The sequence below is a fragment of the Astatotilapia calliptera genome, chromosome 10 (genome assembly GCF_964374335.1).
Source record: "Astatotilapia calliptera chromosome 10, fAstCal68.1, whole genome shotgun sequence".
Classification (NCBI taxonomy): domain Eukaryota; kingdom Metazoa; phylum Chordata; class Actinopteri; order Cichliformes; family Cichlidae; genus Astatotilapia; species Astatotilapia calliptera.
Genome location: NC_137431.1, coordinates 4,845,652 through 4,862,104, shown reverse-complemented (window position 1 = coordinate 4,862,104; position 16,453 = coordinate 4,845,652). Strand labels below are relative to the sequence as shown.

The 16,453-nt window shown below is 39.1% G+C and overlaps 1 protein-coding gene across 1 annotated transcript in view; it reads left to right on the top strand.

Moving 5' to 3' along the window:
• esama (endothelial cell adhesion molecule a) overlaps positions 1–14,728 on the top strand; it is a 52,194-nt gene extending 37,466 nt beyond the window's left edge. Inside the window, exons 2-7 of the mRNA XM_026182422.2 lie at positions 8,739–8,890; positions 11,383–11,575; positions 11,680–11,835; positions 12,022–12,144; positions 13,021–13,156; positions 13,617–14,728. Coding sequence (XP_026038207.1) covers positions 8,739–8,890; positions 11,383–11,575; positions 11,680–11,835; positions 12,022–12,144; positions 13,021–13,156; positions 13,617–14,154 — 1,298 coding nt within the window. The 3' untranslated portion in view covers positions 14,155–14,728. The remainder of the gene's footprint in view (positions 1–8,738; positions 8,891–11,382; positions 11,576–11,679; positions 11,836–12,021; positions 12,145–13,020; positions 13,157–13,616) is intronic.
• Positions 14,729–16,453: the final 1,725 nt, after the last annotated feature.

The window sequence follows — 16,453 nt, the reverse complement described above, 5'->3', positions numbered from 1 at the left end:
CTACTACTCTGCCTTTTTACTACTGGCCTAATTAGAGACAATGGTGAATTGGTAAATAGATAAATACATTTAAATTTATAGATGATTTTGATTGACATTTGAATTTAAATTCTTTACATTTTGCATAAATATGACAGTATTATGCTTGTATTAGGGAATTCTTTTGGCAGACTGACATACTGCCCTTAGGAGAGTTATGACTTGTTACAACCAGCTTCTGATTCATTTTCCATTAGCCACCAGAAGGATTGTTTATGAAACAAAATCATATCAGAAGGGAAACATGTAAGGGCACATCTGATTGGCTAAAAGTTGCTGGTGATGAAAATGTTATCCGTACCCAAACATGACAAGCATGTCTACCATCTCCACTGCTGCCAAGTTACAATGAGCAATCACTTCTTCCAGATGTTAATTGGTTCGGCTCTCAAGGACAATGTGCAAGGACGGCGGAAGAACATATCAGCTGTGTCTCTTTGTAATTAGCAGTCAGCCCACAGGCTGAATAAGCATTCACTTTGCATCCCCAGATGTGTTTGTAGCTCTTTAGCAGACTGGAAGAGACCGGGATAATGGATACGTATTTTTGGTAGGTTGAAGGCATAAACATAAACCCTCCCGGCCTTTCGCTATCTCTGTTCTACCAATTAAGCAGCTGCCTTTGTCCTGCTCTCTTCTGTCACTCTCAGGGCATCCAGCTTTTGAGTGGCAGTTTGGTAGTTTGGCGGTTGAAAGAAGGAGACGACACATTCCTCTCTGCAGCAGTCCTAACATTGTGTTTCTCCTTTAATTATCCTGTGAGGAATGGCAGTCTCGCAGTTATCAGAAGATGAGCTCTGCCCCAGACTTTGGCCCTGAGCCCGTTGTGTGAATGAGAAGTTCTGTGTGTGTGTGTGTGTGTGTGTGCGTGTGTGTGTGTGTGTGTGTGTGTGTGTGTGTGTGTGTGTGTGTGTGTGTGTGTGTGTGTGTGCATGCCTGTTTAGATGTGTTTGTGGGGACCAACAGCTTTATAGCCGTTATAGGGCCCAAAATCCTGATCGCTGCAAGTTTGAAGGCATTTTTGTGACTCATAATGTGGTTTTAGTGTCAGGATTACAATTAGGTTTTGGTTTAGGGTTAGGCATTCATTTTTGATGGCTAGGGTGAGCGGCTAAGGAAAGTACTATGTCAATCAGATGTCCCCACAAGAATTTGAATGTGTGTATGTGTGTGTGTGTATGTGTGTGTGTGTGTGTTAAAACTTGGACTTCTATTTTTATGAGGACTCGATGGGCTGTGGAGTGAGAATCAGAAAAAAAGTTCTGGATTATTTCTGCATATGTGTGGAGATTACAGCAAAATGATAGTTTGGGAAAGAGAGAACATTTTTGCTATGAATAACCTTAGACTTTGATGGATTTTTTCAGATGTTTTGAGGATACTGGACATCTTCACCTTGATTAAAAAAAAACTCTCAGCTTGAAGTTAGTTTTCAGTTTCTTCCTTAAATTTCCTCTTAATTTATGTTAAAAGATTAAATAAGATGCTTGGACAGTGCCACTGTTTCTGTCTTTCTTCTCATCTCATCTCTAATCAATTATTCATGGTGCTTTTGTTCTTTTTGTCCGTAAATGTGCTGTTAATGTTGCACAGACTGTGGATCTCAGTGGAACTAGCCAGACTATATTTGTGGACGGTGGAAAAAAACACATCTTTCTGTCTAGCTAAGCATACTGTACCACATCTTCAGAGCTAAAACTGTTCAGTCAGTATCTGTAATTACCGTGGTATGATGTCAAAGCATTATTTCAAGTTTAAAAGCACTGGGAATACTGATACAATAGTTGTCTACTGGTTTGTTGCAAGCCTTGTGAATTAGTGAGTTATTGCTGTCTTCTATAGCATTTCTTCATGGCCAGGTACAGTGCACACTGCCCAGTTCTGCTTTTTTGATTTTCTTTTCTTAAAGGACCAAAAAAATCTGCAACTATCAAATATTAATACACTGGATAAGCCAAAAGTCTTGTAGTAGACGTTAGTGGTATTGTTATGTGTCAAGTGTGAACAGCAACAACTTATGGTCAAAGCATCAGGACATTTTCTGATGCAGGTATCCAAAACAACCTACAGGCCAGTATTTAGACATCTGTTAAACAACAGGTACTAAGATGAACTTGGGGACTTTTTCAAATGTGAATGCAGCAATTCTGCAGGTTTTTGTCCGCTGGGGTTTTTTTTTTTGTTGTTGTTTTTTTGTTTTGGTTTTATTCATTTTATCGGGCAAGGCAAACATGAAGGATTTTCACAGGATGACCTTTGGTCATCAGGACCCAGACCATCTGGTTCTGTTGATCTTTAAGAGTTTTCCTCCTACTTTATAGATACAGGAACCACCAATCCAGCCTCAGATCTACAGAAAGTGGTCCAAGCCTTATCAGGGGAGGTTTATCTCCATGAGAAAGAGCACGTCATTGCATCTCCACCCATCCTCCAGAGACAGGGTTCAGTGGCAGTGGTGCTCCATGGAGACATCATTGCCACACTGTCATCTTCATCCAAGATCATGTGCTCTTTCTTCTTATTCTCAAATCTCTTAAATTAGCTATTTCTCCAAGTTAGACATTAAGAGATGTATTTGATGGTAATATTGCAACAGAGACATCACTTATGTTTGACACCATATCTTTTTTATTCTGTAGCTCACTTGCTTTAACATTTTAACCAAAGCAGCTGATAAGATGCTGACAGGAAGCAAACGACCCACTCCACCCATCTTTTCAGCATGAAATACGTTAGTTAAGGTCATCCTCATCAAAGCATGGTTTCCGCTTTATCTACACTGAGGTCTGCTGAAGTAAACAGGGATCAGTCCGAAGGGTTTCCTGTAATTATCCAATTAGCACACACAGGAACTTGAGCATAGCACAGTACTTTCATCAAAGCAACAACTCTGGCTCTGAGATTACATTGTAATCTAAATTAGTGACTCCTGTTCTGCTTTTGAGTTTTCAAAAGTAGAATGGGAGGCCTCTCAGCTCCCAGTTTGGATTGTAGAACACTTTGGTATACAGAGTTCATGGTTCACTCAACAAAGCAAAGGGTCATCAGCAGAGATGGGCAGTAACGCGGTACTGTAATCCGATTACTTTTTTCAAGTAACGACTAAAGTAAGGGATTACTATTGCAAAAAAGGTCTCATGACAATGACGTAAGCGAGTGCGACGTTCGTGGCAACTCCTGTGTGCAGATCAACAATGGATAATATAACGGGTGCGGCAGAGAGTATGAGCGTGCAGCGTTAAAGCGTGGAAGTACTGACCTTACTTTGAGTTTGATTCCGTAAAAAGTGACAAAAAATATTAGCGTACGCTGTTCCCTGCGTGGGAGGAAAACTTCGCTTTACAGCGAAAAAACCCCTAAACTTCCGAGCAAGCACCGAGTGCGCTACCACGGAATGGGAAATTCACAGACAAACTCGCGGATTCTTCCACTGACCGCTGCAGCTCACCTGTACCAGGGCAAGCATCTGCCTGCTATACAGGTGAAAATAGAGCAACAGGACCGCTGAGTCTTTTATTTATTTATTTATTTATTTATTTTTTGCTGTGGTTCACTTGCATTTATTTGAAAGACTGCGTGTGAACACAAAAATTTTTTTCTTTTATGTGCTCGAATGTGCAGAAAATAGGTTTAAATGTTAAACAAATTTCTTCTAGTCAGAATGTTGCATATAATTTAATTTTTGCTTGATGCATAAAGTTAAAAGATTAAAACTAATAAAACAAGCTTTAAAAAGAGACTTTTCCATTTGATTACATTTTGTATGATGGATTCTGAAGAAAAAGTAGAATTGGGCTGAAAGATCTATTTCTTTATCACCTCTTCAGGTTGTAAATCGTGTTTTTAAAAAGTAACTAAATAACTAAGTAATTAATTACTTTTGAAAATAAGTAATCAGTAAAGTAACGGGATTACTTTTGGGGGGAAGTAATCAGTAACTAATTTTTTCAAGTAACTTGACCTACACTGGGTCCCTGTTTTCTGGCCATGTGGTTACCTGCTCACCCACTGAGCTAAACTGGCACCCAGTAGCTTCACTTTCATTTCATCTGTCCAAGGGACATTTTTCTGGAAGTCTCATTGTTTGCAGACCTTCTCCCATGTTCTTCTTAGAGAAGAGTCTCTCCCCTAACTAGCAACTCTAACAACCCAGACGTTCTAGTTTTGTCTTCTTCTTGTTATTCTGAAATTAGGTTTCTGTAGTGGTATCAAGAATGGTTGGAAGGACATTTTGCACAGTTCACTATTCTTGATAGTTTTTACCCTTTCAGTGTGGTTATCACCAGCTTTGCAAGTACTACAGAACTATAGCACTTATTACACTGGGGGACAACAGTGTAACTCCCACTTTTTTTCCAATTCAAATCTACCCTGTAATTAAGTCTGTCAACTCCATATCCAGCTTCCAAAGTGGTATCTCTACATATAGTGAAGAAACTGTTACTTTGAAAGAGAGAGATGAATAAAAGCTTCTCCAGCTAACCATAAAACACCTTGTTATATCAGACTTAGTGAAATAGCCCTATTAGATCCAGCGAGACCTATCCAGTCCTCATTACGCCCTTCAGTGAACTCGCTCCCATCTGCCCTGCCATCAGTCACCAAGGAATATTTAAAAGTAATTGTCATGAAGCGAGCAGAATAGATTTCAGACCTGCCACAGAGGGAAAGATTATGCCTCACTGACCACTTTAAGAGTAAATCTCAGTGGCCTTGTTCATTTCTCAATTTTTTCTGCCAAGTTTTTTTTTCTATACATGTTTCATCTTTTTTTTCAATGTAGTATGCTCTCATTGGAATCAGGAAGGATTTCTGTCAGAAAATCTTCTTAAAGCAGCACTTGGCAAGATTTTGATGGGGAAAAAATGCCCATGTGATCAGACTAAATCATGAAGCGCAGCTCATCCACACTAATGAGGAGCTGAAAATTTGGCCTGTTTTCCCCCACTGAAATGTTTGTGTCTGGGTCATCCCTGTTGGGAAGTCTTGTATTCCAGAGTCTTACCGCAAAGATTTGAAAGGATTCCGGCTAGGTGTTTTCCCAAACTTCTTGGCTTAAAAAGTGAACTTATCCATTGCTGGAGTTTCTAATTTGTGTCAAATAGAACAATTTCTGCATGGGCACACTATTCTCTGATCTAGTTTTACATCTATTCTAAATATAAACATTTCAAGATCTCTTGTTGCTGTTTTAGCTTTAGTAAAATCTTCTTCATCCCAGAGAGTCTCCGTTTCTCTTCCTTCCCTTCATCCAATCTGTGAGACATGCAGCAGCCTCTCATTGGGCTCCCTTTAAGCTTATAGCAATCATCAGAGAGCCACTCCACAGTGACTCATTGCATTTATATTTAAGCCTCTTTCTGTCATCTCTACATGTCCACTGATCCAACCATCCATCAGTCAGCACCTCTACAAACAACAGGCCTATCTCACTGCTGCACCAAATCTTCTTATGGCCTAAAGAGCCATTGACACAATGGATCTCTGTTTCTCCTTGTTTTCTCCTTTCACCGTTTTTAGCAACATTTATTCTTACGCTAACCTTCCACATCTTCCCTTATTTAGTCTATCTTATGGCTTCACTAGTGTGATTCTTTGTTAGAAGCAATGTTCCCAAAGGAGCATAGCCCACACATTCTCTCATCACTGTCACTTATCTACTCCATCTCCACAGTGACTGAGAAACTGATACCTACACCTCCTCTCTATAGAGATCTCTTTACATGGTGCATTGTTGCCATTCACGTTTCACCTGTATAATTTAGAGCTGGAGAAGCAATAAAGCACAAGAGATGTTCATTAGTCCAACAAGTCCAAATCCAACAAGATATTTTGCCAAATCTGTGATGCTTTAAATTGAGCTTTAAATGCTATAAATTTAGAATAATTCAGCTTATAATGGGTTTCAACTGTGTAAATTTCTATAGCTTTTGGCCACAGGGGGGCGCTCCTTGCTCAGTGCCAGAGACTGTCTGTTGAAAATAGAAAAGCTAAATACTGTAATGAAATAAGCAACTCTGTCCACTACAGAAACAAACCTGGTTGGCTTTATTTTGTTTTTATCATCAGCAGTCTAGTTGCATTAAAAGTCTGTTTTTCCGTTCTCAAATATTTTTTTGAGAAACAATTCAAAATTCAAATGAATTTTCTGAGAATTCATTTGATTGTGCAGTTGCAATAATGGCAGTTATTGATTAACAGTAGTTCTAATTAAACATTTGACATCCACAACATCATAGTGCTGTTTTTTAATATTATCTGTTTGTTAGTTTTGTGTTTCTGTTGCTCCAGAGTAGCCATAATGCAGTTAATTGACCTTAAAAAAGCCCAGATATTCAGTACATCATTGCACAATGCTGTATAAAAAACCTACAATCAATATTTTTTTCTGATTAAAACTATTTCAATTGTTAGGATTTTAATAACTACAAGTCACGTGCCTTGACCTCCACCCCTCTGCTTTGAATATTTAGCCACCACAGAAATAGTGAGTTGTTTCAGGTAATAGTTTGCTTGGGAAGCCTCTTGTTGATTGGACTTGATTACATCACTTCCTTTACATGTAAATAGTTTTGTTGCGGTAACAACTGTGGCATCTAAATAATGGTACTAATTAGCAGGAAGGTACTGCTGTGCAGTGAAGAAAGCTAATCCATAATGCATGACTTTTATTCGTGTATAAACAGCTTGTTTCAAATGTCTTTTTGAAACTATAATGTGGGGTATGAAGAATGTTTGTCCTGTCAATTTTTATAATGTGCCTACGCCTTTCAAATTTCAACATAAACAACTGCTGATGTGATTTGTTGCTATATAAATGAAACTGAATTGAATTGAACATGCCATGGTTCTAATCAATACACACAAACATACAGTGCACTTTAGACTTGGCAGCCATGTTCCAGGTGCTCGTGTCCTCGTGACAATTCACAACAGCCTCATGGCAATTTATATTATAAGGTAAAGCCCCTACAATCACTCTGTGCCCTGTGAGCAAGCACTTGGTGACAGTGGGAAGGAAAATCTCCTTTTTACCAGGAAAGACCTCGGATACAACCAGGCTCATGGAGGGACAGCCATCCATTGAGATAAGTCATGGGCAAGGGGAAAGAGAAGAGAAGAGAGTTCCCAGTTATTAAATACAATAGTGTTGTATAAACACACAGAGAGTGGAAAGAGATGTGTGAAGAAGAAACGTAAAGCGCCCTCAGCAGCCTAACCTTTGCAGCATAAATAAGGGAAGGTTCAGACTCAGCTGATACAGTCCTAACTAAAAGCTTTATCAAAAAGGAAGGTTTTAAGTGTATTTCAAAATTAGAGTGCACATATGCTCTTCATCTAAACTGGGAGCTAGTTCCACAGGAGAGTGGCCTGATAGCCAATGAAGAGCAGCTAATATGGGAAAAGTCCACTTAGTACTCTTGATTCAAACCACTCCAGTACAATTCCTTTAATACTAACAGTGTGTTTAAATCGCTTTAGTAAAATACTGTGGTCAACAGTATCAAATGGACAAGCACTGAGATGCTTGTCCATTTGATACTTTTTGACCACTGTCAAAAAGTCATGCTCCAGTGTGTGTGTGTGTGTGTGTGTGTGTTAATTTATATTGGGTTCACATACTTTCTGCATTTCTCTGTTATGGGTCCCTGAGAAAAAAAGGTGAGATATGTGGTTTCTGTTGACTAATTCCATGATTCAAACCACCCTCATTTTGTAGGAGAGACTGACATTCCCCTGAGAAAACCTTTGAATACAGTAAACACAAATTATGCACAGTTGGTGACTGGGGTTTATAACCTCTGTCATTTATTTGTCATATTTATCAACTACTTAAATGAACACTTTAACTAATAAAAACGTGTCACATATAAATATGTAAGCGAAAACCTTGTTTTTTTCTGATTTGGTCGTGTGTACTGCAGATGTGTTTTGGCTCTCTGCTGCCTCTCTGTGGTCTCAAATAAACATTACATTTCACTGTGATAGTGCTCTCTCTATTCAGCTTGATTTCATTATCACTATTGCGTTAAATCCAAATAACGCACAAGTTCATCTGTGATAACATCTGTGGTAATGTAACATTATAAACTGTGTAAGAAGAGCCGCATGCATATAAAATCATGGATACAGTTTTAATAATGTCCTTGAAGCAAACTTTTTTCTTCAATGGCAATTATTAAAAAGAAGCTAAGCAGATCCTCATTAATCTTATAATATCATTCTGCTTATAACCTTTTTATTATAAAAAATATGACATCAAACATGAAACAGGCATGAGAAACAAAGAAAAATCCAAACAGGTTTCCTGCTGCACCTTCAACTGTACAGGTAATGATTCAGAGTCAGAATTCAATTCAATTGAATCACAACATTAAGGCAGTTTATACTGTAGGATAAACCCTGCGGTATTACATAGAACATTCTAGCAACTGGAGCAAGCACTTGGTGACAGTGGGAAGAAAAAAACCTCTTTTAATAGGAAGAAGCCTCTGCTCTGGGAGCGACGGCTTCTTCTTCTACCACGTCTGGTTGGCTGTGAGGGGGGCAGACAAAAGACACACTGTCTGAGAGACAGAGATTAACAATAGAAATTAATATAGAGATTACAATTATTGATTACATGTACAGTGGTGTATAAAAGTAATAAAAAACTGTGATTTTTACAGTGTGTTTTTTCCCTTTCTTCCTTCATCCAGGCATATGGGCCAACTTTTTAATACCCCTGAAAAATGGAGAAGTGATCGAGGGTCAGTATGTGGAGCTGCAGGCCCGGTACACTGGCGGCAACCCAAATTCCAAGAGTATCGCCTGGAACTTTTTGATGCCTAACACCAGCCAGATGAAGATGGTAAGGAAACAATTACACTTAGGTCTAATATATATCAAGCCAAGACAAGAAAAGACTTAAAGGTTTCTAATACTACTGTGCTGTGCAGATAGATGATCCAAAAGGAGGATCACAATCAAATAGATTTAGGGGAAGAAAGAGAACTCAGGAAGGAAAAGGATACAGGGTTTTTTTTATTATTTCCCTTAGTGTCTCACCTTACTTTACTCTTTACAGGAAGAAACATTCATTAAATGTAAAAACATTTTCACTGATAAAAGAACAAAACTTAACTGCAATCTATTCAGAGTCGTATGTGTTTAGACAAGATAAAGTGAGCAATTCCCCTCTGACAAATTGTTCAATTCTATTGTATTTTATTTATACAGCACCAAATCACAACAACAGTCACCTCAAGTCACTTTATAGTGTAAGGTAGATCGTACAATAATAGAGAGAAAAACCCAACAATCATATGACCCCCTATGAGCAAGCACTTTGGCAACAGTGGGAAGTAAAAACTCAGTTTTAACAGGAAGAAACCTGCGGCAGAACCAGGCTCAGGGAGGGGCGGGGCCATCTGCTGCGACCAGTTGGGGTGAGAGAAGGAAGACAGGATAAGACATGCTGTGGAAGTGAGACAGAGGTTAATAACTAGAAATAATATGTATATAAACACATAGTGAGCGAGAAAGGTGACTGAAGAAGAAATACTCAGTGCATCATGGGAATCCTCCAGCAGCCTCAGCATAACTCAGGGTCACCTGATCATGCCCTAACTGTACTACTTTAGCAAGAAGGAAACTCTGAATCCTAATTTTAAAAGTAGAGATAGTGTCTGTCTCCCCAATCCAAATCTGGTTCCACAGAAGCGGGGCCTGAAAACTGAAGGCTCTTCCTCCCATTCTACTTTTAAATGAACTAGGAACAACAAGTAAGCCTACAGTCTGAGAGCAAAGTGCTCTAATGGGATGGTATGGTACTAATTATGTAAGTAACTAAAATTTGACAAAGTGATATTTTTTCCAAACTGCTAATATATGTTTCCTATGCATAATATAATAATAGTAATATGGAGAAAATAATTGACAAGAACCTATTGTGCCTTTTCCAGCTCTTGGTTTTGTTTTTGAATGCTATTAGAGTTGCTTGGCATCATTTGTAGTTGAAAGTAATCATAAATACCAATGCATGAGTTCTTGGTGCAGCCCCTCAGTTCATCTTCTCTTTTAAACAGACAGTTTTTGCTCCTCACCGTTCTTACCTTTAAGGTAACAGGCGATGATGCTTTTAGATCACTGTGGAGTGATTTTGGCCCACTCTTCTTTGCAGAATGCTTTAATTCTTTCACATTGGAGGGCTTTTGAGAATAAACGGTCTGTTTAAGGTCTTGCCAAAGCATCTCAATCAGATTTAAGTCCGGTCTTTGACTATTTTGATCACTCCAAAACCTTCATTTTTTCTTTTGCTGCTATGTTCTGGATCACCTTCCTGGTGCATAACTCAAATGTAATTGAACTTCAGAATACAAGCTGATGGCAGGAGCTTTTCCTTCAGGATTCTCTGGTATAAAGCAGAATTCAAGGTTCCATCAGTTACAGCAAGTGATCAAGGTCCAGACCATCAGGTGACTAGATTACTCAAAGAAAACAGATTTTAATCTAAGAACATCTTTACTTTTTACTGTAAATGATGCATCTGCCTTGAACCGTTCTATTTATACTGTATTTCAGCCCCTTCCACTGCAGAGATACATATGCTGGAACTAGGTTTTATATCAGGCTTCTTTTGTTGTGTTTTGTTTTTTATTGTACAAGAGCCATATTCGTTAGAATGTAGTATTTATCTAACAATACAGACCTGCATAATTTGTGTTAATTAAATTGCAGAGAATGAGAGCTGAGAATTTATAGATCAGGTTCAAGAACATTAATATTACTGTTTAATTTGGCCTTATAGGTGGAAATGTGAAGGTTAGATTTAATTTTATTCACAACTGAACATAGAAAACATGTCCAATGTTTAAACTGAGAACGTACCTTTTTAAAGTGTGGGCTGTGAGTCCGCCGTGCACTGTTTACCTCACCTGCCGATATGCGTCATGTGTAGTTGCTTTGGAGGAGGCTGTAAAACTTTGTGTAGAGTCCAGTAAAGGTTGATGAGTCAGTGAAGCTAACTTCTGTCCAATGTCAGTGATACTAAGGTGAGTTGTTGAAGATGTCCTGAACTTTCCTCTGTAAGCACTGCTGATTTTACCAGTGTTAGTGAAACTTTCTTTTCTTTAAAGTCTTGCACTTGGACATTTAGCAAATAAATCTCTGGAAATGTTTTGGATAAATACAAAGTCCATTACATCCCTGACCTGGATGTCAGTGACACAGGTCAGTGATATCTGTTATGCACAACTACTTCTTTGTGTGCTTTCTTTTATGTACTAAAAGACCCCAAAAAACCCCCTTTTTTTAATCTTCTTTTTGTTTCATGTGACGCTTGCTTTCTGTCCTTCTGTCCAGATCATCTCCTACACCGACAACGAGGTGAAGGTGTTTGACGGACAGTTTAAGGGCCGTGTCGGTTTCCTACATCAGATGCCATCATCAGATGTGTCGTTCTACATCAACAACACCCGGGAGTCCGATTCAGGAAGCTACATCTTTCAGATTGTTAATGATGGTATTACTGAAACGGTTACCCTGGATGTGAAAGGTAAGGGAAATTCACCCGTTGCACAGCTGTACTTCTCAGATTCACTGTGAAACAGTAAAACAGAAAGTCTTGTAATAAAACATTACATAATCCTCTCCCCTCAGTCCCTCCTTCTGTTCCGAAGTGCTCTATGACAGGGAAGCCAGAGGTAAAAGGAAATGTTACTCTGATCTGCATGTCCAGCTCTGGGAAACCTATTCCTTTGTACAAGTGGAAGAAAACCAGCCCCACCTCTGAGGTCTTCTTCTCACCCATGCTCAGTGAGTGCACAGCGAAAAAACAAAGAGTCATTGTTTGCTATAAATGTGAATTATTGATAGAAAAAGCAGCCTGCACACCGTCTTTTGGGATTGTCACTTAGCACATCTTTGAGAACTGTTATACATGTGAAATAATGTGTCTTCATGTGTGTTTGACTGTCTTTTCCATGTAAACTGCTGTGTTAGATGAGAAGACTGGCACTCTGAAGCTGAACAACCTGAGCAGCAACATGTCGGGGAAGTACGTGTGCACAGCCAGCAACACGGTGGCAGAAAAGAGCTGCGCAATCGACCTGCACATTACCAACTGTACGCAGCAAGTGTAACCCTGGTTATGGTTTATTAATAAAAATAAGTGATGAAAAATAGTTATGGACCACACATTCAGATACACTATTATCAAGCATGAACAGCGAGCATCGATGTAATTAATTATTTCTGTTGGACACGATCATATCCTACTAATTTCTTATGACTGCTGACACGTCATAGGAAAACTAAATGAATATGCAGCGAACTTTCTTACATATATATTAAAATATTACAAATATACAATAATTTAGCAAAAGTATCATTATAAACCCCTATCACTCATGACTTACACAGATTCAAAGTAAAAAACAAACCCTGTTTGCCAGACATGTTTAACGTTGCTAGCATAGGGCTGTGACATTTTACATTGTAACCATTAGCTTAGCTGACTTTTCTATTCAGCAGCTAAGAAAATTATACTTTTGTCAAAGTTGGCTGAATTTGTCTTACTTTAACATGAGTCTGGACAGTCAACCATGCCCAACACAACCTAGCGTCCTGGGAATATATAATGTTGCAGAAGCCTGAAAACAATGGACAGCGGTAAATTAGTGATCAACATCGCAGCATTATTGTAGTGTCTTTACATTACAATATAAAGCGCCTTGAGGCAACAGCTGTTGTGATTTGTCCCTATATAAATGAAACTGAATTGTAGCTTAAAACTGATTTGCTAGGCCACAGCACAACTGGTCACCTGATTAGTCCATCTCTATGTCAAACAGAAAGGACATCTTTACATGACTCGAATATAAAACATTAATCTGCTTTTCTAGCCAGTGCTGTACAAGTACTATTGATTCTACACGAAATGAGGTAATAAAAGTGTTTTTAAATTCTTTGAGATAGTAATTGTATGTTCTTTAATTCCAGCCAATAAAGTGGGGGTGATTGTTGGTGCCACAGTTGGCTCAGTGGCTGGCTTCATCTTCCTCCTTTTTGTGTGCCTCGCTTTTGTCTTCGTGATAAGGAGAAGAAACAACGAGGATGACTTGGCCAATGAAATCAAGTGAGTCAGTGTGGCTTAAATGCAAGCAGAATTTTATCATTTAAAATTCGTAACAGCATCTCAGCTGGCCAGCAGATCTGAACCAGGACCCTTTTGCCACAGTGCTAAACAGTGTCAGTTCAGGCAAGTCATAAGTGGCAGCGTTGGTAGATGAAGTTCTTGTTGCTGCTGCTTTGAATCAAATTCATTTTAGTCCTTTGCAGATGACCCAGGTTTTACTTTTGACATGTACCAATTGCACAGGAATGCACATTTCTCAAACTAAAGTGATTCTATCACACCTGTTTAAGAAGCCTGTTTTTCAGATTGAATTTTCATATCCTGTGATAGCAGAAACAAATTACCATAGTTTCAAGATTTAATGAAGTACTCCATTTCAGTGTTACTGTGAACTAATTATGCATTTCTAAAAGTAATCTACACGCCACAAATAAGTAATCCTGCACCTCGATGTCTACAGGGAGGATGCTCAGGCTCCCAAGCGTGTGTCATGGGCTAAGAGCGGCATGGGTTCTGACATCATCTCCAAGAATGGCACCCTGTCCTCCATCGCCTCCAGCCCACACCACAAAGAGTCCTCCCATCACCACAACAACCACCACCACCACCTGCAGCAGTATCCACAGCGCCCCCCCTCAGACACTGCATCCATCATCACCGCCACAGGCAGCAATGCCGGCTATAGACCGTCCCGCCACCAAGGGGCCTCCACTCCCACCCATTACAGCTACAACAACAACACCACCCTGCCACGTGAACAGCCATTGTCCCCCGAGGCCGGCAGCAATGGCGGTTCCATGCCCAGACCCGAGCGCTACACCCAGTTGCCTCAGGCACAGGCGCTGCCGCAAACGTACAACCAGCCTCGGCTGCAGCTCCAGACCGCTCCCTCCCCGCCACCACTACCCACCTCCACCATCATGGCCTCCAACATCACCCGAATGGGAGGCGTGCCCATTATGGTTCCTGCACAGAACCAGGCCGGATCTCTAGTCTAGCATGAGCTAAGGGAATACTCTCACAAAGGATCAATTGCTGATTTTTCAAAGGGACTTTAATATTTAGCAAAGAATTCAAAATGAAAAGGTCATTTACTGATGCCAACAAGCTCTCAGACACACTGTTTACTTCCTTTAAGAATACTTACTTATAGTTCTTTTGTACTCTGTATGCACTGTACACATTTGAAACTATGTATAGATATGATTTTCATACATTTGTCCAGTATCATCTTTTCTACTTTATGGATTTTAATGTTTTCATTTTTCATATTTAGATTTTTAAATGTAATTTCTTCCAAACTGTTTTCCTCCTGCCATTTGCTAACCGCAGCTGGAACGCTGTGTGTGCTAATCTCACGGACAGAAAAAAAAGAGCACCAGCATGCTACACTTTATCCATTGTCTTTATTTAGAGAAACTACCTGAAGGACTCATAGGTCATTACTGTTTAAGAAGGAGAATGTTGCTCATAAACACTGGGTTTAATCTATGTATTATTAACTCTATTTCAGCACCAGACATCAAAAGACAACATAATGTGTTGTGTGATAAAGTTTGCCCTTGCAAAGTATCCTAATCCTTTTTCTTGGCTTTGCTTCTGTTGGGTTTTCAACTTGCTTTCAAAATGCTTTTAAACTCACTTCTTTAAATACAGATGAGCAAAAGCTTCTGATAATACTGAGCTGTTTAGGACTGCAGAACAGTAAATGTGCTTATATTCTTGACTAGTACTAATAACCAGTGTTGGGGAAGTTACTTTGAAAAGGTAATTAATTATAGTTACTAGTTACTTCTTCAAAAAAGTAACTGTTAGTAACTGAGTTACAATATTCTAAAAGTAATTAATTACTTGAAAAGTAACTATTGCGTTACTTTATAAAAATGTTTAACCCTCTGGGGTCCAGGGTATAATTGGCCATTTTAACCACTTCTGATTTGACCTCTACATTTCACCTTTAAAAACTGTTTACTTGTTTGGTATCATTCTTTTCAGCACAACCTCACGTGTCTGAATTTCCAGTTATGTTTTCATTTTGACATACTGTATTAACACAATTGATCTAAAATCAGACAAAAAACATAAAATCAGAGTAGAAAAAGTTATATTTTTTACTGTAACAACAACAAACATGTTTAATGAATTATATTTCATAACTTTAAATGCAAATATAAATTGTCAATTTTAAAATCCTATGCACAAGTTTTGCAAACAACAACGTTATTTGCATCCATTTACCTTTTACCTTGATTTTTTAAATAACCATTTCAAACTATTTACAGAACAATCAGTTGTTCTGCATTCAATAAGATGCAACACAAATTATTTGTGCCACTCCAAAAACACAATTTCTGTCCACTATAAAGGAGAACATCACAGCCTGATACCTGCAGGTCTGACAGCAGCAGGTGTATCACTCCTGTTTCTACCTGGAGACAGCAGTCGCCTCATTGTTCTGACACACAACACAAAACTATCCACAACACTACACACTAACTACACACTCCAAACACGCTAAACGTCACAAAACTCTCTCTCTCTCTCTCTTTTTCGTTAGACAGTGATCATGATTACCGTCCGCGGGAGCGCGCGCAGCTACTTAACGCTGTAGCGTCCACATTACTTACAGCTACTTCCATGCAACTGATATAAGATGCAGTAAGCTGAACACAGCTTCAATCGTCTGTTTGTTGAAAAATAGTAACGGAGCGCATTTTCTTGTTAGTAACTGTAACGGCGTTGTAACGATAGGAATAGTAATTAGTTAGATTACTCATTACTGAAAAAAGTAATGCCGTTATTCCCATCACTGCTAATAGCTAATAACTAATCATTTAAAGTTGCCTGCAGCATTCAAATTGTAAATATGTGAATTTTGGGGGGTAATTGGTAGCACGTTGTTGAGTGCAGCCTTTATGGACAACAGAAACAGGGGACGTGTTTGCCTTTATTACCACTTTGTGTTGGCATTCTTTTGTAACTTAGTCATCATCTGCGTCATCAGCATAAATTCATTACATACATTCATTATTTGGACCTGTTCTTCTAGACTGGCGCAAAGAGCTTATAGCATTAGAGAAAGACACCCGGTGATCACACAGTCCCGCACAGTGAGGATAAAGCTCTCGCTTTTAACAAGAGGGAGTAGGAGCCACCTTCTTTGACCAGTAGTGGATCAAGAAACTGAAAAAATATACAACCGGCCATCTGCCACAACCCAACCAGTCGCGGTAGATTGCCGCCCTTCCCTGAGCCTGGTTCTGCTGGAGGATTATTCCTGTTAAAAGGGAGTTTTTC